The following is a 24648-nucleotide window of genomic DNA, read 5'->3' on the forward strand; positions in this document are numbered from 1 at the left end:
TCAGTAAAATAAATACTTCAAGGGGCACCTGCGTGGCTCAGTCAGTTGAGTGTCAGACTCTTGATTTCAGCTCAGGTCATTATCTCAGGGTCATGAGATTGAGCCCCTGGTCGGGCTCCATGCTGGGCATGGAGCCTGCTGAGGATTCTCTCTCTCCCTCTCCCTCTGCACCCTGCCCCACCATACCCTCTCGCTCTCTCAAAAACAAAAATAAAAAACCCACAAAAAACAAACAAAACAAAAAACTTCAAGTTCCAGAAGGTTCTAAAGATAACAAATCTAGAACAGAATCTGATAAAACTATTCAAATCATTCCTGTAATTATGACAGGACAAAACACCCCAACCTCTAAACAAAGTAAAAATATAAATTATTTTTACAGTCAAATCTTTGCATTTTCAGATTTTCATTTGTTATTTTAGCTAAGTGTAATCTTCCTTTTGTTACCATCAGTTAACCTAAGATTAACTTCATAATTATAAGTAGTTTTATGCTCTGAAATACTTCAGCATATTTTTTGAACCAAATAAAATAGAAAGTTTTCTGAGAATTGTTTTTCTAATATATATTTTTTCATAACCATATAATTTTGAATATTAATTAGGATGAATGTTACAAAATAGGCAATGTACAAAACGTTTTAAAACTTGTAGGAAATAACATCTAACAAAAACACTTACATCTAAAGCATTTTGAACTCGTTCTTTACTGGAAGCATTTCTTCTGAAGTTATTTGTTAAATTAATTGGTTCCGCCCAATGGTTGCAGTCACCTCCATAGAGCAAACAATCATTTGGTAAAAATGTCTCTACCCAAAGACGACATACATTATCTTTGCAGCAAGTCAACAATACATTACATACAGAAGCCCTGAGGAATAAAAAGATTTTAGAGGCAAAAATATAAATCTCACACAATATAACATTCTACAGTGCTTCTGTAATTAATTAAATGCCCACAACAAAGGTACCGATGACGAAAATGTCCATATACATTTATGCAATGTATTTAGTCAAAACCATTAAAATTGAGTGGGTATTTGATTTCATCACAGCAAATACCTGCTAACCCATTTCTTTTCTGCCTAGAATTTGGTAGTTCTTATTTTAAGAATCTAAGATTCTTCTTACAGCCAAAGAGCAAAGACTGAAACAATGCCAAAATCCTTCAGTTAATAAGCAAGGAAAAAACCTACATCTTCTTTTAAAATATTCTGATTTACTCAGTGGATGGTTACCATTCGGATTTCTTCATAATGCTTCGTTTTTACTTTCTGTAAAGCTACACGCACACTAGTCAGTAACAAGTTACACTATTTAGTACACTTATTCTCTCCTTGCTTAACATTTGCAAAAAGCAGTGATTACATGAATAGAAAAATCATGATAAAATAATTACTAGCCACCTCCTTCCTTATTCTTGACTTCTAGTGAATTCAGTCTTTCCAGTCACAAAATAAAAGCAAGATCAATTACATACATATTAATAAAACCCATAAGCATCAGGAGCTCAAAGGTTGAATCCCCATCAACAAAGACTACCTTTTATTGGGTAACTCATCAAAAAAAAAAAAAGGAAAGAAAGAAAAAGAAGTCACAATATCCCATAGTAGACACATATTCAAACATATCAGATTTAAAAAGAACAATCAGTACAAGGCTTCTATCAAATAACTCAGTAAGTTAAAGAAAAATAAAAAGGAAATAAAAATATTCTGTAGTAGTCACTTTGTTAAACATATCTGCTTGATTAAAAAAAGATCTCTAACAAAGGGGAAGAAAAAGGAAACCAGCATGTTTTGTGTGGGTTGCTCTCCCCTTCAGCTTCCCTCCTCTGCTCTCACCTCTCCCTTCCTCACCCCTTCCTCTGCCTCTCTCCTGACTTTCTTCCCTTCCCATTCACTCTCTGAGCCTCCCTCCCTCTGTGCTCTCCCCCCAAGTGCTGTTTCTCAGCCTCTCCAGGCCACTCTCCCTTTCCACCTCTCCCCACATGCTAGGGCCCCTTCTCCTCCTTTCCTTTCTCAATCCTGTTTCTCCCTCCTTTCCCTACCCTCATGTCTTTCCCTCTGTCTTCACTTTTTCTCTGTCCCCTTCTGACTTCCTACCTCCTGCCTTCTCTCCGCATCTCTCTAGCACATTCACATACACACAGGAGGTGACAGGAGATTAAAAGTAGGCAATCAGAAAAAGAAGAAAATACATCAAAAGGCAATATGGAAAGCTGAAGGTTCACGGTGCCCATCTGTAACTGGCAGAAAGGACAGGCTTATGAAGGAAGGGCAGAAGGTAGTAGACTGAAGGAATGAATAGACAGCAATCAGAAGAGGCAAAAGCAACAAAACAAGCAAGAAAGCAGCACAACGTGGAAGCCTGGAGAGGGCTCTGACCTGGGAGTGAGGGCAGCCCCAGGTGACTCCCCTCAGGATACTTAAAATCAGTACAAGCAGCTCCCAGGTAATTTAAGGAGAGCAGGGAAGAAATACCCTGCTCTGTCTGAGGCATTTCTCTGGCAATACCTCCCTTCCTTCCTTATCAGCGTACCTGATTTTGTCTTCAATGGCATATCATATTTAGGTATAACTGTTCCCTCCCTCAAAAGAAAGCTATAACCCTATGAAAGACAACCAGGTGATGGTCTAAGTGTGCAACACCTGTCCTATCTTGATGTAACAGGCTAAGATGGTTTTGAAACTAGCCGTCTAGAACTAACTTTTTGGATGTTTTGGGGAGGGTATAACAAACCTCCCAATTTATCCTACATTCATCAGTGTTTAGTGAAGAAGTATATGCTCATTACAAACACTTCCCCATTCTTCTCTCTCGAGCAGTGGTACCTTGCACCAAGTATTACCATTTGGCTAAGTATCTTAATTTCATGCGAAAAACAAAGCACCTGTAAGCCCAGTGAAAACGCCGTATCAGAAAGAGCAATGGTTTTTGATTTTGACAGGATCTCTGTCATTCTCATGAGAAAGGGTCAGCCTTCCCACCATATACCTGCGGGCAGCTGGTAAAGCAAAAATGAAACCTAGAAGAGCTCGGGGAGATTAGCTGGTTCTTTTTAAAAGATTTTATTTATTTATTTGACAGAGACACAGCGAGAGAGGGAACACAAGCAGGGGGAGTGGGAGAGTGAGAAGCAGGCTTCCCGCAGAGCGGGGAGCCCGATGTGGGACTCGATCCCAGGACCCTGGGATCATGACCTAAGCCGAAGGCAGACGCTTAACACGCTTAACAACTGAGCCACCCAGGCGCCCCGAGATCAGCTGGTTCTTAAAGGACATGGACCAAAAGTAAAATTCTTGAGACCTCTACAAGATACTCTATCAAACAGAAAATTCTAGTTCTATACCACAGTTCCTTATGCTGCAGAACTTAGTTGGCAGAGATAAAATGAACACAGCCAGGAACAGAACTGGTACGTCTCACTGGTGTTATCAGGCATTTGTAACCGCCCAGTGTAAGGCATCTACTTCTGCCTCCACTGTGATCACCTGTACCAATCCTGCGTGAACTAGGTCAGTAACAGATGTGACTGTCCTCTCTCAAAAGATACAATACTTCATAAGTCTCTTTTTTAGCACTCTTGTGGTCTAACCATGTGCAATGAAAACACTTGCCTGTATCAGAAGAAATCAGCCTCTGAAATAATGTAATCTTCATGGTTTGCGATGACAGTTACTTTTATTGGGGCCATTTACAACTTTTAAAAGGAGAATTAACATATGCCACAGCTCATTATATTCTAAACAGATTTTTATATATGTGGGCAATGATCTCAGGGGTACTGGAGCAATCGTTCTCAAAGTGAAGCAGGCTTTTGCTAACAATAGATTGTCCACACCACTCTCCCTTAGCCCAAATTCGGGCACATCCTCCTAACAACAGAACCATTACTGTTCCTACAGTGTCCTACTCCTATGCTTTATTGGACTGGTAGGCTGGGGTAGGAAGAATAGTACCTATGGAACTAGAAAAAACTCAAAAAAAATCAGGTAACAAGGATGGAAACATGTCATTCTACATCTGTCTAAGCCCATACAGTGTACAACACCAAGAACAAACCATAATCTAAACTATGGACTTTTAGGTGCTAATGTGTTGATGCAGGTTCGTCAATGATAACAAATATACCACTCTGGGGGAGGCTACCTATGCATGTGTTAGTGCAAGGGATATATGGGAAATCTCTACCTTGCCCTCAATTTTGCTGTGAACCTTAAACTATTCTTTAAAAATCAGTCTTAATACACATTTTGTAAAAAAATTTGGATATACTCTGCTGGCTCAAAAGAGCAAAACTAAAGTCAACAAATGACCCAGCTGTCCTACTAAATATCAGTGACAAAAGGTTAAGGGAAAAACCGTACTGCTCCATGGTGTGGCCAAATTGAAAATGGCCATGAAACAAAAAGCAATTTCTACCTACACTTAAGAAACAGGTCTCTGTGCCTTACTAAGTATAGGCAAAAATTCAATGGGATAGCAGGTCTTGCAAGGGTCACAGGAAAGAAAGGAGGTATTGACAGGTGCGCATGCACATGCACATATAGGTTAAACTAATACCTAGTTCAGGGCATAGTAATCTATTACCACACTCTCTTTTCCACAAAGATGTTGGATACAGTTAGAGAAATGTTTGAGGCCTCACAGTATATCCTCTCAATAAAGTGGTTAAAAACAAAAAGGAAACCAGAGGAGATACAGAGAAGGTACCAGATTAGGGAGTGAAATATGAAAAATTCCACACAAATGGCAATATGGGGAATGACTAAGAGACGAAAGAATAGGACACCTAACAAAGAGAAGGAAAGATGTACAACTCTGTCACTTAAAGACATCTAAGATGGAGGTAAAGTATCCTTTCACATGGCTCTCCTCTGAGGTGTCAATCGTAGCTGACCCATGGCTAGACATCTGCAGGCCAAGGACTATCTAATATTACTAAAATCTTCAGAGGCAAAAGTCCTATAGCTATTTAAAGTGAGAAGAGCAGTCAATGTCAAAATGACATTCTCTTAATACACAGACAAAATGACTAAATCGCTGACCTAGGCATGTATTTGCTTGTTTTACGCCAGGAAAATCCATTTACAGCTCGAGGATGGGCCAGATATACAAAGGAAAAGTCCATTTCTCCTTGGGATTGTTTTTCTGAACTTTTATCCGGAGAGGTAACAGCTGTCCGCCAGTTTTCTACATTATACCATACCTTTAAAAGACAGTCATCCTAATAAAAAAAAAAAAGAAAAATATCCACATCAGAATTAAATTAAAGATTGTCCAACAGCAAAGGTAAGAATTTTCTCCGCAATCACAGAAATTTAGGGATGGGAGGAATGGTGGGGCACGGAGGAAATGAGAAGAAAATCTCTAATTCTGATACTTTTCTATCAGCATTCCATAATTGTGCTTTGAGAATTAAAGTGTGTGAATGTATACTTTGCAAGGAACGGATCAAGGAAAATGCTAGTTACCATACAGTATCTAAATGGAGTCACTGAGAAGACTGATAGATGAAGGGTTCGTCTTCCCACTTAGCCAAATATCAAACAAGAAAGCATTACCACCAGCAGCCTTATGAAGACTGCTAATCTTTGAAAACAAGAGTTTTCATGAAGTAACAAATGAATGTTCAAAGAAAATGTTGAAGATGATAATAACGAGTTAATAGCTACTACTATATAAAACATTCTAAGTATAATTAAATAATAATTAAAATATAAAATAATAAAAATAATATAATAAAAATATTCTAAGTATAATTAAAACGGCATCTCTTAATTTGGGGAGTGAGGGAAAACAAGGGGACTAGAATGTACCAGGTTCTGCTTTTAAGCTATAATTGCATTCCCATGCTTAACGTCAATCTTCTCTCCTAACAAAAACCTCCCTGAGGATTTAGGGTATCTCACATCCTCCCTCTACAAAAAGCTACGATCCATGAGAACAACTAACGATCCATGAGAACAACTAACTTCATTCAATCAGTTGTAAGTGAGCCATTTGGTGAACCAATGACTACAAATAAATAATTTCAAGGAAATATACTGTTCTGACATCAGCAGGTAAAAACATGAAAATGGTTACAAATGTCCTCCTAGAAAGTCTGTAAATTCTTATATTTGCTCAAAAAGATTAACCACTTGACCAAAATCAAAAAGCTGGTAAATGGCAGATTTATATCCAGATATACCTTTAAGTCTATGTTTCAATTATACCATATTGCCTTTTAACACAATAATATTTAGCCAATTTTTGCTATTTAACATTTTAATAGAAAATATTTTCAATGTAGATAAATTAAAAGAATGAAGCCAATTCATGTTTTTGATGTGTCAAAATAAACCAACAGCAACAGCATTTTCACAAATTACCTTCCCAGCAGTGGCAAAAAATTCTCCATCTGGTGAAAATTTCATTAAATGAATTTGGGAAGCAGTTCTGTAAATCAAACAGGTAAGAAATAATTTTTAAGGAAAATCAGAGAGAATTCAATATTACTTCTATAAACTATGTTCAGCAACTTGCTTCAAATAATGGAAAATTTTGTGATAACAAGTTTCAAATTCAATTTTAAGTATATCTCTAAATATACAATGAAAAGTGTAAATGTTTAAGTTAGATATAAAAATTATTTTTATGTGAAATTATCTATGTATAAGAATCATGCAAGAATGACTGGTATCATCAGTCTTTAAAGCTTAGGTAACAAAGAATCATAGCTCTCATTGCCTTAGAATATGAGAAAGAGAAAGGTTTCATTTTTCAGTTTGGAAATCTAATTTCCAAAGCCCTGAGATATCTATACTCTAACATACATTTTCATGGACAATAAATCAAGATTTTGAAATGAATTCTCCCTTAAGGTAGCATTTACCTAATTAAGGATTATGTGTGGGTTACTGGGGGACTTGCCAGCAGGCTGGAGTCAGCCTGTCAGCTTGACCTATACACTTGGTGCACACTTGCCTTTTTCTTCTTCAAGGAGCTTTGGCTCTTGTCCCTTCATTGCCTTCCTATCTGGCTACCCGTATATGCTGATCTCAAGACCATCTACACTATCGCTGCTTTCCATTTCGTGCTTAGATAAATTCGTTTTAAATTTATTTGTAAAGGAGGCCAAAGAGGAATTCTGTCACAGTTCATTCCAAATTAAAATAACTTCTAGGAAACAAACTGAGGGCTGCTGGAGGAGAGATGGGTCGGGGGATGGGATAACTGGGGGATGGGCATTAAGGAGGGCACTTGATGGAATGAGCACTGGGTGTTACAGGCAACTGATGAATCACTAAACTCTACCTCTGCAACTAATTAAAAAAATAACTTATCTTCTTGATTTTAAATGCAATAAATATGTAATAGAAAATATCGATACAAAGGTATGAAAAGAAGAAAATGAAATCATCAGTTTCACCTACACCACAACACCCACTCCCAGGCAAAACCACTGCTAACATTTTAACACACAGACTTCCAGACCCGGCTCTCCACCCTCCCTTCTCTATCTACTTTCTGTAGTAGAATATAGGGGAAGAGGGGACGGAAAGCGAGGTCATATTTACAATTTGCTTTGTAATATTTATTTTAAAGTATGTAACGAACATGTTTGCATATCAAGTATCTGGGTCTGTATTATTTTACTGGCTATGCTATTCCATTACAGATATATGCAATGCCTTAAAATAATTTAACTACTCACTGCTATTTTCTCATTTTTGCTGCTACAAAAAAAGTGGTGCGGTGAACATCCTTGTATATGCATTTTTATGCATCTGCTTAATTCTAAGGATATTCTTTTTTTTTTTTTAAGATTTTATTTATTTATTTGAGAGAGAGAATGAGATAGAGAGAGCGAGCATGAGACGGGGGAGGGTCAGAGGGAGAAGCAGACTCCCTGCCGAGCAGGGAGCCCGATGCGGGGCTCGATCCCGGGACTCCAGGATCATGACCTGAGCCGAAGGCAGTCGCTTAACCAACTGAGCCACCCAGGCGCCCCAATTCTAAGGATATTCTTAAAACAAATACTTAGAAGTGCCTGATCTCCATGACAATCCTTTCCATGACCGTGACCTCTGTCTCCAGGTCTTCTCAAAACAGCAGCTAAGGCAGGTCCTTTTAAAGGGGAAATCAGTCCTCAGTGCTCCCTCAGCTCAAAATCCTCAAAAGCTTCCCAACTCGGAATAAAAGGCAAACGCTTCACAATAACCTCTCAGCGACCTTTACTCCAGCCACAAGCTACACACACCGCGCACACCCTGACGGGAGAGTCTGTGCTTGAGGTTCCTTCTGCTTACAACATCCTTCTCCCAGAGATCCCTGCACATGGCTTGCTCCCTCACTTCCTTCAAGTCTACACTCAGAAGTCACCTCTACTCTTCTTCCCCTTACCGTACTTACTTTTCTCTAGCATACTACTGATCTTCATCTAACATATACAGAAAGTGTTTTAAGCATCACAACAGGAATGTGATCAAACCCGATGTTTAAATGTGTTCCGATTAGTGTAATCATCAGCTGCTCCTAAACTGAAACCAGAGGGCCATGGCTTTTCTGCTTAATTAACCATCTCAAATAAATAGTATGTCTAGTCCAAGTTACTACTGTGGACTCTGATCTTGATTTAACTTAAGATTCTTCCCCTCTCCCAAATGCATGAAACACATTTCAAATTCTCAGTTTGCCCAGAAGCCCTGCGGTGAAGGCTATATAACACTTTGCTGCTTCCTCTCTACAAGCTTACACGAAAGGCTCCAGAGCAAAGACAACTCTTGCTAAGAATTTTCTTTGCAAAATCCTATTCCCTCTCTATATGTTAACCCTTTTTAAAACCCATATGATCTAGCTGAGAGATGCAAAATACATGGAACCGGCTGCTCTGAAACCTCCTTTCTAAACTCTCTACCAGGTCTGCCCTACTCTCACTTTGGTATCCGATGTATTTTTTTACTGTTTCATATAAAACTGACTCAGGAAGAATGGCATTTAACATTGTCATACAGGTTTACTGGTTTATAGTCTCTCTATCCCTGCCTGGTCAATGCTATATTCTAAGCACTTTTACCACTGCCTGAAACATGATAAACATTCAGCAAATATTTGCTGCATGAACGAATGAATCTTGGAGTTAGTAACTCAAGGGTATAAAAAAAAATTAAGTCTGTTGATTCATACTTCCAAATTGCTCTACAGAAAAATACCAATTGCATTCCCTTATTAACAGAATATAAAAGTACCTCACTCACTAATAATGGATATTATTCATCCTATTATTTCTGGATATTTTGCACTTCTTGATTTTGAGTGAGGTCCATCAACTCTTAATTTGCTATTATTCATATGTACTATCATTTACAATTTTTCTCTTCATTGTCCATTTTTGTTTACCATGTTTTTTTTCTAGTTAATTTTTAAGACCTCCTTTTAAAAAAGGCATGAACTCCAAATTGCAAATATTTCCCAACTTTTTAGTTTCCCTGCTTTACAGAAATTTTTATTGATATGGTCACAACTATTGATGTTTTCCTTTCCCTTCCTTTCAGTTTCTAGTTCTGGCATTGTACCTAGAAAGTCTTTCCCTAATCTAAGGCAGCATTTTTCATGCAGTAGTGATAGAACATAAACCAAATGTTAAATTTCCTAGTAGCCACATTTTTAAAAAGTAAAAAGAAACAGGTGAAATTATTTTATTTAAGGGGAGCCTGGGTGGCTCAATTGGTTAAGCGTCTGCCTCCGGCTCAGGTCATGATCCTGGGGTCCTGGGGATCCAGCCCAGAGCCTGTGCTCAGTGAGGGAGCCTGCTTCTCCCTCTCGCTCTGCCCCTCCCACCGCTCTTGCGCACGCTCGCCTCTCTCGATCACTCTCTCTCAAATAAATAAAATCTTAAAAAAATAATAAATTATTTTACTTAAGCTAATATATCAAAAATATTACCATTTCAACATATAATAAAAAAAATAACTATATTTTAAATTGTTTTCCTTTGTGTTAAGTTTTTGAAACCCAGTGTGTGTTGTATACTATGGCACATCTTAATTCAGACCGGCCACATTTCAAGTGCTCAAAAGTGGTATGTCACTAGTTGCTACCATGATGGACACTGCAATTCTAAATTACGAAAATTTACCTGTATTTTCTCCTAGTTATTTGTTTCATTGTATAGAAATTCAATGTTTCCTTCTTTTGACACTTATTGTGGTGTCAGGTATGAAAGAGACTCTAATTTCATTTTCTTCTCCACAGAGATACCAAGTTTGCCCCATGATGTAAAATGACACCTTATATATGGAATCTCCCTGTGTAACTGTGTCTAATCCCGGACCCTAATCTGTTCCTACATCAAGAACAAACTGCTTGACCAGCTCTAGCTTTAGAATTCATTTTACTATGCTATCTTCATTTTTTTCTTTCTTTCAGTTTCCCTGATTTTCCCATATTTAACCTTTTAAAAGAAATTTAAAACCACGCTCAAAAGTAGAAATTCCAATGGAATTTTGACAAGGATTATGTTCAATCTATAAAGTAACGGGAAAAATACACTTCTTCACAAAAGAAAAACTTCTAGTCAAAAGCATGGAAAGTGTCTCTGTCTCCTTTTGTGTAATTCAGCAAGTTTCTATTTAATGATAATCATACAGGCTTAACAAGTTTCTTATGTATCCTTCCAGGTGTTTTATTCAACAATTAAAAAAATTGGATCTGTAGAACATGGGAAACAGTGCATCCTCTGTATATAAGAAAAGGCCTATCACAGAATAAAAAATTGATACTTCCATGTTAGTGTAGTTTTACACAAACTAAAAGGCATTTATAATAAAACCCACCAGGAACAGGTTTGTCACTTTAATCCCCTAATTAATTGCTTACTTGCAATGCCAAATGCATCTCCAGTCCCCCAAATTAAGATCTGTTTTATCTGGATTTTCATCTTCAGATGGTTTCTCCAAGTTAGCATTGGACCACAGTTGCAAACAGCTAGAACCAGTTAAAAGACGATTGCCTAAAAATATATATATATTATTCACCATTTATTATTTAGGTATTTAATTAGTGAGTTAAGTCACATGGTCAAGAGTTTCATATAATACTATAAAAATAACACAACTTCTAAGAAAAGTTAAATAACAAAAGATTTGGGGGAGAGGGAAGGAGGCTGTATTTTAATTTTGTTGGAGCAGCTTGGGAAAAAAGGGAATAGGTCATATAATCTCTGCTTTAACAAACATTTAATGAGCATCTTCTTTGTACCACGCACTGCACTAGCCACTGGGAGGGATACAATGACAAATGAAGTGCTGTCCTTTTTCATGATGACTTCACATTCTGGTAGAGACATGTAAAGAGAGACGTGAAGTCATGAAAGTTCAAATATATCCCCAAGAATGATTCATAATTTGGTTTATGGCTACAGAATAAAGTGCACAGTAGACTTGGAAAAAGAAGTAAGGTTGGAAAAGTTTCTGGGGTCAGACTATAAAGCATTTTTGAAGTTTATAAGGAATTTGGGCTCTGTTATAGATAGTTGGGAGCTTTAAGTGTGTGGGGGTTACATAAGTGGATCTGTATTTTAGAACAAGGGGTTTGAACTGGGGTGGGGGGATATCAAAAGATGGACCTGAAGAGGCCTGTAAACCTTCCTCTGCTGAGATAATATGCAAAAGTTATCTGTATAGCATGTACATTTTTCTAGAGAGGTAATCCAAAATTTTCACCATGCTTTCAAAGGCTCCAGTACACAAAGAAAGGTAAAGATTCTTTTTTAAAAATTAAGACTAGAGATAGATGAGATTAGGGAAAACAAAAACACAGGGAAACCTGGTTAACTGACTGTAACACACAAAGGAAATCATGAGGATCTGAATCAAATATGAAAATAAGAAGCAAGAATTTGAAAGCCATTTCAAAAGCAGAATTTTCAAGGCTTGACACCAACTAAAAAACAGGAGATACAAGAGGCTTCAAGGACAGATTTCAACTTATGACTTGGGTAATTGAGGAGAAGGCTGTGTTGTCATCCCAACAAAAACAAGAAAGGAAGAGACATATCTGTGGTCAAAAAGTTCAAAGTAAGTAAGGCATTTGCTTTGGCAATTAAGGACTGTGGATTTGTGTCTCTCTGGAAAGATCACTTTATTTCAAAAGTAGGTCCGTGACAAAACACAAATGTAAATCAGAAATCCCTGTGTCTAAATCCCAAATAAGTCACTTAATTAGTCATGTGAATTTGATCTAGTGGAACAAACTCTGAGCCTCCATTTTCTTCTCATCTATAAAATCAGAAGTGTGTATAGAGTTGCTGTAATGATTAGCTATAATATGTATTACCCATCTAGCACAGGCTAGGCACTTAGCAGAAGCTCAATAAATAGTAGCAACTCAACAGAAAGTCTCATGAACAGCTAGAAAGCACCAATGAGACATTCCATTTACATTTGGTTATTATTACACTGTTTAGCATAATGACACAAGTTTTCTTTTTTTAAATTGAGATATAACTTACATATAACATGGTATTCATTTCAGGTGTACAACATAATGATCTGATTTTGCATATACTGCAAAAAGGTCAGGACAGTAAAATCTAGTTAACATCCATCACCACACACTGGTTACAACTTTTTTTCTTGTGATGCAAGAACTTTTAAGATCTACTCTCTTAGCAACTTTCAAATATACAATTAAGTATTGTTAACTATGGTCACCATGCTGTACATTACATCCACAGGACTTATTTATTTTATAACTGGAATTTTGTGCCTTTTAACCCCCGTTCTTCATGTATTTCATCCACTCCTCATTCCTGCCTCTGGCAACTGCCAATCTCACCGCTGTATTCATGAGTTTGGTTTTTACAAATTTTCTTTAACATAAACTGAAGCTGAACTTAAGGTATACCATGAAGGATTAAGAAATTAATACAGAATACAAAATGATTAATCCCAGTTATGAAATGATACAAAAATAGCTAATGTATGGTACAGTATATTGACTTGAACACAAAGGGCAGAGGTATGAATAATAAAGTAGGGAAACAAAGCATAAAAAGTCTTAAAGAGAAAAATCTTACGATTTTAGCCAGGTGTGGTAGTGGATCAGGAGCAAACACAAAGGCACTAGAGTCAATTTAGTAGCATCATCTGAAAAAATTTCTTTATATCCCAATACCTGGCATATAGTTAAGTATCGATCAAAACCAAAATACTAATACTTCACTTAAAATATTTAAAATCTGTTTATAAATAATTGAAGTTCACTTGCAAAAATAATATACTAATTGCTTCCAAATATTTATTACAACAATAACCCATTTCTTAACCAAACCATTAAATTTTAAACTTTTTGATTATTGAAAGAAAAATAATAAACTTTTATGTGAATTTTAACTTAATCATAATAAAGAGAGAATGGTCATAAGCTGTTGTCAAGTCACTACTAGATAGGAAAACAGGTAATTATCTTTTGATATAACTCTGTAATGATGACAGAGGAATTTAACATTAATACTATCCCCAAAGCATTATTACTGGTAGACCAAAGGTACAAAATTTCCAAGCAACTATTATGTTATTATTAAAGAAATACCATTTATTCTAATATGAAATGTTTTTATTAGTTATAAATATGACACTTCAAATAGCTAGTTCACTTGCTAACACTATGTTTTTTTAAACAGGGCTCTTAATCATTTACCAAGTACTTTCAAATACACTGACATATCTGATCATTAAAAACTTAGCTTGTGAAATAGATATTACCTTAATTTACAAGTGAATTAACCATTCTTGATCTGTTAAGTAATTTCTTCATGATCATAAAACTTATAGTCAAATATATGAACACCTATTGGAAGCCTAATATAATGGCCCCTCAAAGATAAAGAAAATGCTGAATAAACTAGAATCTCAGCCCTTGTCTAATCAAAAATTTAAACCATGTAAACAAATAATTACAATAGAATGTTGTGCTATAACAGAATAACATGTATCATCCAAATAGGAACTTTTTTGAGAACAGAAGGTGACACTATTAATAATCAATGGAGAAACAGGCATTATCTGGGACATAAGTCTCACTATCTAGTAGAGTTATACATAAACTGCTGTACTAAACTACATGCTAAATTTGAACCCATGTCTGATCTCTTTCCACTGTATGCATAAAATATACATGTACGTCACCGGCTAGAATGCATCAATCATACATCCTTACATAAGAAAAAACATTTTAAAACACTGATTTTTTTTTAAAAGTATCTCAAAGATAATCTTTTATCTTCTAAAATAATTTCCAAGGGTTCTGAACTTTGTTTTCTAAATATTTTTTTCTCAGCCAGTTCATCTACTATATTAAGATGCAAGCTATCTTATCTAAACTGATGGCTTCTATGTTTCAAAGATAACTTCTTGTATTCTAGAAATTTCTATCTTTTGGGGCGCCTGGGTGGCTCAGTCGTTAAGCGGCTGCCTTTGGCTCAGGTCATGATCCCAGGGTCCTGGGATCGAGTCCCACATTGGGCTCCCTGCTCCGCGGGAAGCCTGCTTCTCCCTCTCCCACTCCCCCTGCTTGTGTTCCTGCTCTCGCTATCTCTGTCTCTGTCAAATAAATAAATAAAATCTTTAAAAAAAAAAAAGAAATTTCTATATTTTGGTTATTGCTATATGCTATGTAAGCCTGTCAAATTCCACATGTCCAAACAAAACCTATGTTCCACTATCTGTAACTCCTACATATCACACTTCCTCTTGTGATCACAGATATTCTCAAAATACTCTAAAATCCAACTGTCAAGTAATGTCAATTCTATCGCCTAAATGCATTTCATATCTCTGCACTCCTTTCATTAGTCATTCAACATTAATTAAGCACCTATTACATTAAAGGTCCTCAAATAAATTCTTATTTCTCATTTAGATTACTGTGAATGCATACTGTGCAAAGGTAATTATAAATAATTATAAATTTTATCCTCCTGTTCCTTCCAACTTACTGCTACCAGAAAAATCGTACAAAACCATAAATCTTAGCTTATCACGAGCCACTTTCAAAACCTATAATATTTTTCTGGATAGTCAAAAAGAATTAAATTCAAATACCTTAGCATAACTTTAAAGGCCTTCCATAATATGCGGCAGTCTTATCTCCTTATCACCAGACTCACTCCAGCCTCAATGAAGTCCTAAGCGTTAAGAGAATGTACCTTATGCTTTCTTTCTCTGTGCCTTTGCTCACTGCAGTAGATTAGTAAAAATGGCTTTGGGATTTTTTTTTTAGTGCAGAAATATATAAGTGATATATACACACATTATCTCTTCTTAGAATTCACTTCTTTTTCTCTCCTCCCATCTATCCCCATTCTCAATGTTAACATCTACCTAACTGCAGGTCAAAAAGCTCCTCTTCAATGAAACTTTGATTCTCCAGAGAGAATTAAAGTCTCTTTCCCAAAACAATAGGTATTGCAGTCAATATTTGTCTTCATTTCAGTATAAGCTCTAAAAGAACATGATGTTTTATTTATTTTTTATTCCCCACAATCTCACACAAAGCAGAACTGAAATACAGGAAAGTAATAAAAGAAACAGCCTAGTCAAGTGATATTTCATTTCAGTTAATCCATTTCTTACCTGCAGGATCCCAAATTATGTTGTGTGCTATTGATTCCAGAAAAAATTGGCCACTTTTCTGCCATTGACTATATAATTCCTAAAATTAAAGTAAAAAACTCATTTAGTCAATTATTATTGGCAGCTTTTCTATATCAAATACATACATTCATGCTTATTCTTCTTAGTAATACATGAAGCCATTTTTTTGAGGTACAAGTGACCATGCAGTCATTTTTAATGGGGAACAAAATATTCAGTTTAGTTGAGAATAATAAGAAATATGTGATGGAAGAGATTAGTGAGAGAATGAATACCCATTCCTGGAGGTCCAAAAGTCTGTCTCAGCACAAACATCCAGTAAGTATATGCCACTTTGGACAACATTCTCGTTAACCTCAGATTTTAAAAATTACGATTACCTTATATTATTATAGTTACAAAGGTTTAATTCTAAATGTGTCTGTGTCCGTGCTATCTGAGGCTTCCTTCTCTTTTAATGTTTCATCCTCACCTGAGATCAAAAAGTACGTATGAAAACTCAGATTACGAAATGTAATACTTCCATTATATTATTTAAGATTTTTTCATTCGTTAAAGCAACATTTTTTCAAAAGTTTTTACCTATAAACCAGTAAGAAATATATGTTGCGAGGGGACCCAAAACATACACACACATAATAAATGCGATCTTAGTTTACCCTTACTACATGTGATGCACTCTATCATTTTCATTTTACTTCCTTTTCTTTTAAATTCAGGCTGTGGCCTACTAAGTTGATTTCACTAACCTCTAAAAGACTGAGACCCATAAACAATCTTTTAATGTAATGTTTCTCATACTTTAGTACAATAACCTGAGATGTTTTAGATATGTTCTGAGGCACGTATCCAAAAGTTCAGGCTCAAAAAACCCAGAATGAGGAATTGTACTTTAAATGAACACCCCAGGTGATTCTGATACAGGTGGTTTGCAGAATATGCTTTTATGAAACACTGCCTTGCAGGAATGGCTCTTAATCATAGTGCACAACAGAACCCTCTCCAGAACTAGACATAGAAGTGCCTACTCACAACCTCACACCTACAGATACAGAAATCCCCAAGGCAGGATCTGGACACATGGTCCAACCAGTGATTCTGAAGTGTTCCTCTCATGAAGAATCACCACCTTAAAAGAATATTCTAGAATGTATACAGGAAAGGAAATAGTGTCTTTTTTATGAGAATCTACAGATTCTCTGGGTAGACCCAGAAATTACAGATTCTGTGTACCTTCCAAGTCCATTTTTCCATTTGATCCAGTTTTCCCCTTATTCATCAAGCTTTTTTTTGTTTAACCCTTTCTGCAAAGTCAGTGCTGCCTACTAATAAACCAGCCTCTTCTCACTCACTTTTTAGCATTACATTAAACAATTTTATTTAGTACATGAGAAAATGGGAAAAAACCAAACCTCTTTTTTAAAAGTCAGCTACCTCATTCAATAAATATTTATAAGTACTATTTGAAATACATCATTCTGAGCACAGCAATCACTTATTTCTACTACTATCAATTACTAATTCATAGGTTATCAGGGCCTCTAATATTGGATTCATTAGGTAATACACAACACAAATATAAATCAGGGGAGGGCTGTGGACTCTCTTTCCATGAAATTTTAAAATGAGCATTAGTTAACCTAGAGAAAATGTTTTCATTTACATAAGGTAGGGAAAAGAATGCTCACACTCAGGAATCAATACAGCTGGTTTTACTTAGTTCTGTGGCTCAGCAGCTATTCCGATGGTCAACCAACTAATTTTCTTTGGGTCTCTGCTGTCTTATTTATAAAAACAAAAACAAAAACAGCTGTCATACTAAAACAGAGGGAATTTGTAAGATACTAAGGAGCTAAGTGAAAATGAAATGAAAAATATTAAAAGATATAAAGGTATGTATATTATTAAAACATAATTATTTATAGTGAACATACTTCTGCACAGTTTTTGACATCATGTCATTGTTCCAGTATTCCCATGAAGAATGAATAGCTATTAACCAATTTCAGAATTGAGCAAAGGGCCTCGTAAGACTGACTGGCTTAGGATCAAATGGCTAGAAAGCAGCAGAGAAAGAAAGAAAGCAGTCCTATGGCTCCTAAGATAACGTTCTTAAGACCATACTACGCTGATTCTCTTTCTTATGGTTTAAATCACCAGTTTAACCTTCAGTAGAAATGGGTAAAATAACCTGATCTATTATATTTAGAGCATTAAAGCACCCAAGAAATCTAGTATTTATAAACTATTGTTTTAACCAGCTTTCAGAACTAATTCTGAATATAGTTTCTTCATAAAGAAAAACACTTATTCACCTGTTAACAGTTATATTACATGATACAATAAGGGCCAAAAAAAAAAAAGTCCTGAAGGTACATTAAGACTCTGCAATTAAAACATGTAATTTTAAGAACAAAATACTTAAGAAAAAGCAGAACAACTATATAAAAGTAGATAATAAAAACCGAAAACAAAGTGCCACCCTTCACTAGATAATGGTGTTTACCATTAGCAATAATTAACTACTGAACTTAAGGTTGTGACTCTTCAAATACTTATTATAAAAGAAAAATGTCAGACGAAAAAAAACACATATAATTCATCAACACAATTTGATTTACTTCTGTTTCAATCTAAGATTTAAAACATATTTTAAATATGGAAGTGGCATTTAACATCTATCTTTTAATCATGGTATAATTTATACGATTTATCTGATGATCACTCTGATTTTGTACTCTTAAAAATAGTGTCTTTTAATACTCAAGACATTTCAATTCCTAAAAGAAAAATGATAAATTACTGACCAAATTTTTCTTTTGCTTCGGTAGGTTAACTGGTTCAAAAACAGAGATAGCATTTCCATAGGATGCTGCAATCTTATAAAAAGAAAAAAGAAAGAAAACTTACGGATATGTTAACTTACTTATGAATCAAAAGAGCAAAAGAAATTAATAGTACAACTTAAAATAAGCCCCCCCCACACAATTTCATTTATCATATTTGAGAATATCATTTTTAAGAGACCACCATACCTGAGTCAGAATTCCAGTACTGTCACTTACTGAGTAACCAGCAAGTTAATCTCTCTGTACCTTAGCGTCTCTATCTATATTTACAATATGCATAATACTATAATCCTAATGGAATCAGTTTGAGGATTAAAACAACATCTGTAAAGCATCTATATATAATTACCTATAAGATACATGGTAAATATTAATTCCCTTCCTCATAGAAAAAAATGTATTGTTATATTCCTTGTCAAGTGGAAATTAGATAGGACTTAATCCATTTCTAGGTTATCTGTCTTCAAAGTTGACAATTCTGTCACTGTGTATTTAGCTTTTTAAAAATAAAACTTAGATCTATTCCTTTGTGAATGCTCTAAGAAATTTTTTTTTTCAATACTCCATTTTATCTGAGTATCTTTAAAATTTGCTCTTTCAATCAATGGCTCTGTTTTATAAGGTGGCTACTATTATAGCTTGGGTGAGCCACAATGAAGAACAACGAAATATCAGAAATGAAGACTGATAGATACAAAAATGTATAAGGGATAAAAATAAGAGAATATAATCTTGAGAAGAAGGGGGTAAGGAATGAGGATGTAATGGAAAAAACTTTCAATGGCTATTTTTAATTGTTCTGAGAAGTTCATAGGACATAGAAATCATCTGTACGGAGTCAGTCTGGGAGGGAGTATTTAGTTTGGGCTTTTAAAAGTGGGTCAGACTTCAAAGAGCAGTGAATATTCAATTGTAGAAAAAGGGCATAACACAAGTTACTGAACACAAGTGCAAAGATTAGAAGAAGAGGCAATGTACACCTAGAGGTGACTACCAGCTGAGATGGAACAGAGTGTCCCTTCTAAGAGAATGATGTACATATGTCCAAAAAGGCAGATCTAAGCCAGGTTGTACAGGGTCTCATGCCAAGGTGAACAACTTGAACTTTCCCAAGGTAAAGGGATGCAAAGAATGTTTTTAAGCAAATGAATAAGAGAAATGCAGATGAATTTTCTCATGAAAATTAATTAAGTCCTTCAGAGAAAAAAAACCAGTAATGCTAAAATACTGGATGTCTACGGTATCAGGCAGCACTTCCTTCTTAAAGGACAACAGAAATCTCCAAGTATCATAACCTGCAAACTTTCTTCCTGATATGGCGAGAAGTCATTTATTTGTATGAATATCTGTGACACAAAGGAAATCTGCCCTTTATGAAAATGACTATAGGGGATGCCTGGGTGGCTCAGTCGGTTAAGTGTCTGCTTTCAGCTCAGGTCATAATCCCAGGGTCCTGGTATGGAGCCCTGCTATGGGTGGCCCTCTCCCTGTTCAGCAGGGAGTCTGCTTCTCCCTCTCCCTCTGCCACTCCCCCTGCTTGTGCTCTCTCTCTCTTTCAAATAAATAAATAAAATCTTTAGAAGAAAAAAAAATGACTATAAACCAAATCACCTGTTTATTTTAATCTGGACTGTCATGTAATCTAGGTTATCATGAAAACATAACTCATATTTAAAGTTATTAAATGGGATTTCTAACATAGCCAGGCTTATGTGAGTGTAGATGTTATAAGCAAGTTTTAATACAATAATGAAGATTACAGAACTATAGAGCTGGATATCAAACAAACATGAAGAGAAGGGGGTTCCTGGAAGTCTCAAGGATTTTCAACATTCCATAATAAAAATCATTTTTGTAATATAGTGAGAATTAAAGATGTGAACAAAAGAAAGACAGATGAGAGACACTTGTAACTGTAAAGGGAAGGGACACAGGAGTAATATAGTAGTCCAAAAAACAGGTAAAGATGGTAAGAGCCAAAACTCATTTTACCATAAGTACCACCAAACTAGGTACTAAGAGGTAACTTTTCAGACTGGCAGGTTCATTAGAAATGATTAGATTAAAAAAAAAAAAAAAAGATTGGGCCCATTTGATTCCTCACACAAAATGTTCCAGTGCAATCATATAGTGCAGTAATATATTTAAATATCCAGCAAAAAATTAAGTAAATTTGCAAAGTTGAGCCCAGTCTAGCTACAAGCATGCCCAGGCCTGGCTACCCGTGCCTCCATGATGCTATATGTAGCTTTACACTATGCTGCCTACTAGCCATGACTCTACCAATTCTGCTACTACACAGAACTGTACTTCACCTGATACAGAATCACAGCCTGATTCTGTTGTTGTTGTTGCTGTTCTACTTTCAAGGTTACTTGTTACTTTTCATATGCAAATAAAAGTCCAAACAAAATTTTTCATTTTTCTTATAGACTTGGAATAAATTAATTTTACAGACTTGGAATAAATTAATAAAAAACTATGCACTTTAGAAGAGCTGGACTCCATTTCAGTACAAAGTTTATCCAGAAATTATAAGGAGATACCTGTACAGAGAAAGAATGACTCTAACAAATGATTTCTCTTCAGTAGTTTATTTGCAAATAGATTGAAGGTTTATTGTCATTCCTTTTCTTCAATTTTTAAATAAGTAAGCTTTAGACCTGTTCTACAGTTAATACTTCTTTATCAACTCACAGAAAAAGATTATGCTGTATTTTGAAATTATGTAAGAGCAGACTTCCTGACAATCTCTAAGACACATCTGAGAGAGTCAGGAATTTTGTTCTTTATGGTGCATCTTAGACAGCCAAAGAAATTTGTAGCTACATTGTCCTTGAAACAAAGCAAGCTTCAAATTCAATAGGAAATACACACTTTGGAGATTATCCTGACAAAAACCATATTCAAAACAAATCCACATTACAAGATTACAAACCTTGCCTTGTTGCATTGAGCAGTCTACACATCCTACTTGAATATTTCCATGTTTAGCTCCTGGGATTATTTGTAATCTTTCAAAATCACTTCCCAGTATAACAATGTCACATCCAGATGCATAAGCCTAAAAAAGGGGGGGGGATAAAAAAGGAAAAAATAAAATAAAAAGGATAAACTTGTCAAAGTATTTATCAGGTAGAATATTAGCATTAAATATTGTTGTAACTAAATATTATGTTTTAACAGAGCAATTTTAAGTATCCCTTTTAAAAAAAATCTCTAGTATTTGAGAATATTTCCTTTACCTCTGATGTTCAGTCCCATCAGCAAATTCAGTCAGTCCCATCTGCAAAATATTCACTTCTTCCACCTCCACTAAATGCTACTGCTCTTGTCTAAGCCACCACCATCTCCTTCCACCACTACTATTAATAGTCTGACTGCTTCCATTCTTGCTTCCCTCTAATTCCTTTCCACACACAGTCATACAGTCATGCTTTTTTTTTTTTTTAAGTAGACTCCACATCTAATGTGGGGCTCAAATTCATGACTCCAAGATCAAGAGTTGTATGCTCTACTGACTGAGCCAGCCAGGCACCCCGAAAAGAGTAAACTTTAAAAAATGTTTATTAAAGGGGAGCCTGGGTGGCTCAGACGGTTAAAAGTCTGTCTTTGGCTCAAGTCATGATTTCAGGGTCCTGGAATCGAGCCCCACATCAGGCTCCCTGCTCAGCGGCGAGTCTGCTTCTCCCTTCCCCCATATGATCTCTCTTGCTCTCAGTCTTTCTAATATAAATAAATATTTTTATTTTTATTTTTTATTTATTTATTTTTTTTTAAAAGATTTTATTTATTTATTTGAGAGCGAGAATGAGAGAGAGAGAGAGAGAGAGCATGAGAGGGGGAGGGTCAGAGGGAGAAGCAGACTCCCTGCCGAGCAGGGAGCCCGATGCGGGACTCGATCCCGGGACTCCAGGATCATGACCTGAGCCAAAGGCAGTCGCTTAACCAACTGAGCCACCCAGGCTCACCTAAATAAATATTTTTAAAAATGTTTATTAAAGCAAGTAATTTGTCCTGCTTAAACCCCCTGATAGTTTACCCATTGCACTTGGAATAAAATCAACTCCCTACCATGGTTCTATGCCCTTACTGTCCTAATTCTCCAAACTCACCTCAAGCTACTCTTTCCATCCCTCCACTGGCCCTGTCCCTACACTGCCTTTCTTTGTCCTGGGGTGTATCAATCTTTTTCTACCTTACTGTGTTTTATCTACTTCTCTTCTGCCTGGTCTTTGTCTAGCTAGCTTTTTTTCAACATTCAGGTCTTAGTTCCCAACCGTGCACGCGCACACACACAAACATACACACACTCTCTCTCTCTCTCTCTCTCATTACTTTCCATCACATTACTATTTATTCTTCTTCATAGGAGGTAACACAATTTGTAAGTATCTTGCTTATTATCCATTTTCATTATTGCAAGTTACAAAACAAAACGATAGGGTTCAAGTGTATCTTGCTCTCTGCTCTATCCTCCAATTCTAAATGAAGGGGCTTCTTTATAAATACCTATGGAATAAATGAAGTATTTAACTTCAAAAACAGCCACCATAACCAAACAAATAAAAAGGTATAGTTCAAGGCTTGTTAGCAAGCATTTTATAGCTCTTTTTGAACTTCACAATTAGCAGAACTCTTCCAACCAGAATTCTTTTTGTATCCTTTTCCCTAATTTCTTAGATCACAGGAGTTTCTTCGTGGCTGTCTTCCTGGAATTTACTTATATAGGCCACCATGAAGTATGACACTGACAATAAAACATCTATCACAAACTTTTTCCCATCCAAAAATAAGTTCAAAAAAAGTATTAGTAATTATTTACTTTCTCACCACTTTTGCACCCGCACATATACCTTAATGTAGAAAATAATAATTTATACTTCATGACCTTAATTTTTGCCAAAGCCAAAATGTTTCTGTACGTGCCAGCAAAAAATATTTGGAAAGGTATTTGAGAGATCATACAAATAAATCTGCTCACATTACAGACAAGAAAATGAGGCCTAAAATAGGCTGACATAACTTCTTAGCGGCAGAGTGGGCTTCAGAATCTTGATCTCTTTTGATTCTTGATCTAGTGCTGTTTGTATGACACCATAAGGACTTCCCTAGTTAAGTATCCTTGCCAAGAATTTTCCAAAAAGGAATTAGGGACAATCAAGTCTGGTTCTACTGGTGTCATATAGTGGAGAAAATTGGCTCAGTAAACAAACAAACAAAAAATCTCATGATGGTCTGCTCACCTATATAAATATCCACAGTGGGATCACAAGGCTTGTCACAAGACTATGAGCAAGAATAAATTCCAAAAACTAATTTAAGAAAAATTTTCATTTGTAATGCTCTAAACATCTTAATATTTTAGAAACTGATTTTTCCCCTCAATATTAAATTCTGATAAAATACCAATAGTCACTGTATCCCAAAACATTGTGTCAAATTATAAATGTTTACAATTTAGATTTCCTACTCATTAAACAAAAAATTTTAGTTCCATTAACTGGAAAATATATATATATATATATACATATACATATATTTTTTTTTAAACATGTCTTCATAACTTTGCTTTCCTTTTGCCATACCTAAAATTGTCTACCTACTTTCAGATATTGTATAGCAACTATTTTTGTCAACTACAACTCTAAATTTTCCTGAATTAAGTTCATACTAATCCTGAAGTTCCTCACAAAATTACTGTTTAATACAAGTACTAAACATCTGCAGAGTTGAGAAATGCAGAGTTATCCCAGAAATAAACACAGCCCTACAGAGAGGAAGATACCAACTTATTATACAATGAACCCTTGATCATTCCAAGATTAACCCAGTTCTAAATTACCCTTGTTCTTGTGCTGCAGCTGTATTACACGAGTACGGCCTGTCATTTGACTTTCTCTCAGTGACAGTACTAAAACATACAAAGCTTTCTCTCTCTAGTTTTGGTAAACTTCAAATCAACTGAAAATGACTGATCTTATCTGGAATATCTCTCTTTCAGTCCTCACTTTTTCTTTTAGAGTTATAACTAATGGATGACAATAAACTACTATATGGGAGAAAAAAGGGATAGAACCAACTGTAGTCTACACTTCATGAGCTATCATGCTAGGGGTTAGAATAAAGATCTTCTGGTATTCTTCATTACAGAGC

The 24648-nt window shown here is 35.6% G+C and overlaps 1 protein-coding gene across 6 annotated transcripts in view; it reads right to left on the bottom strand.

Moving 5' to 3' along the window:
* DMXL1 (Dmx like 1) overlaps window positions 1–24648 on the bottom strand; it is a 130297-nt gene that overhangs the window by 93480 nt on the left and 12169 nt on the right. For all 6 annotated transcript variants that reach the window (XR_014147278.1, XM_081827204.1, XM_081827203.1 and 3 more), the window contains exons 2-8: window positions 21431–21556; window positions 18451–18522; window positions 15623–15701; window positions 10866–10998; window positions 6377–6443; window positions 5051–5229; window positions 681–870 (exon numbers count right to left, since the gene is read on the bottom strand). Coding sequence is in view for 5 of the 6 variants with exons in the window: in XM_081827204.1 (XP_081683330.1) it covers window positions 681–870; window positions 5051–5229; window positions 6377–6443; window positions 10866–10998; window positions 15623–15701; window positions 18451–18522; window positions 21431–21556 (846 nt within the window). In the remaining variant the exon portion in view is untranslated. The remainder of the gene's footprint in view (window positions 1–680; window positions 871–5050; window positions 5230–6376; window positions 6444–10865; window positions 10999–15622; window positions 15702–18450; window positions 18523–21430; window positions 21557–24648) is intronic.

Source organism: Leptonychotes weddellii, chromosome 7, assembly GCF_054177405.1.
Source record: "Leptonychotes weddellii isolate Sample4059 chromosome 7, ASM5417740v2, whole genome shotgun sequence".
In the NCBI taxonomy this organism is placed as follows: domain Eukaryota; kingdom Metazoa; phylum Chordata; class Mammalia; order Carnivora; family Phocidae; genus Leptonychotes; species Leptonychotes weddellii.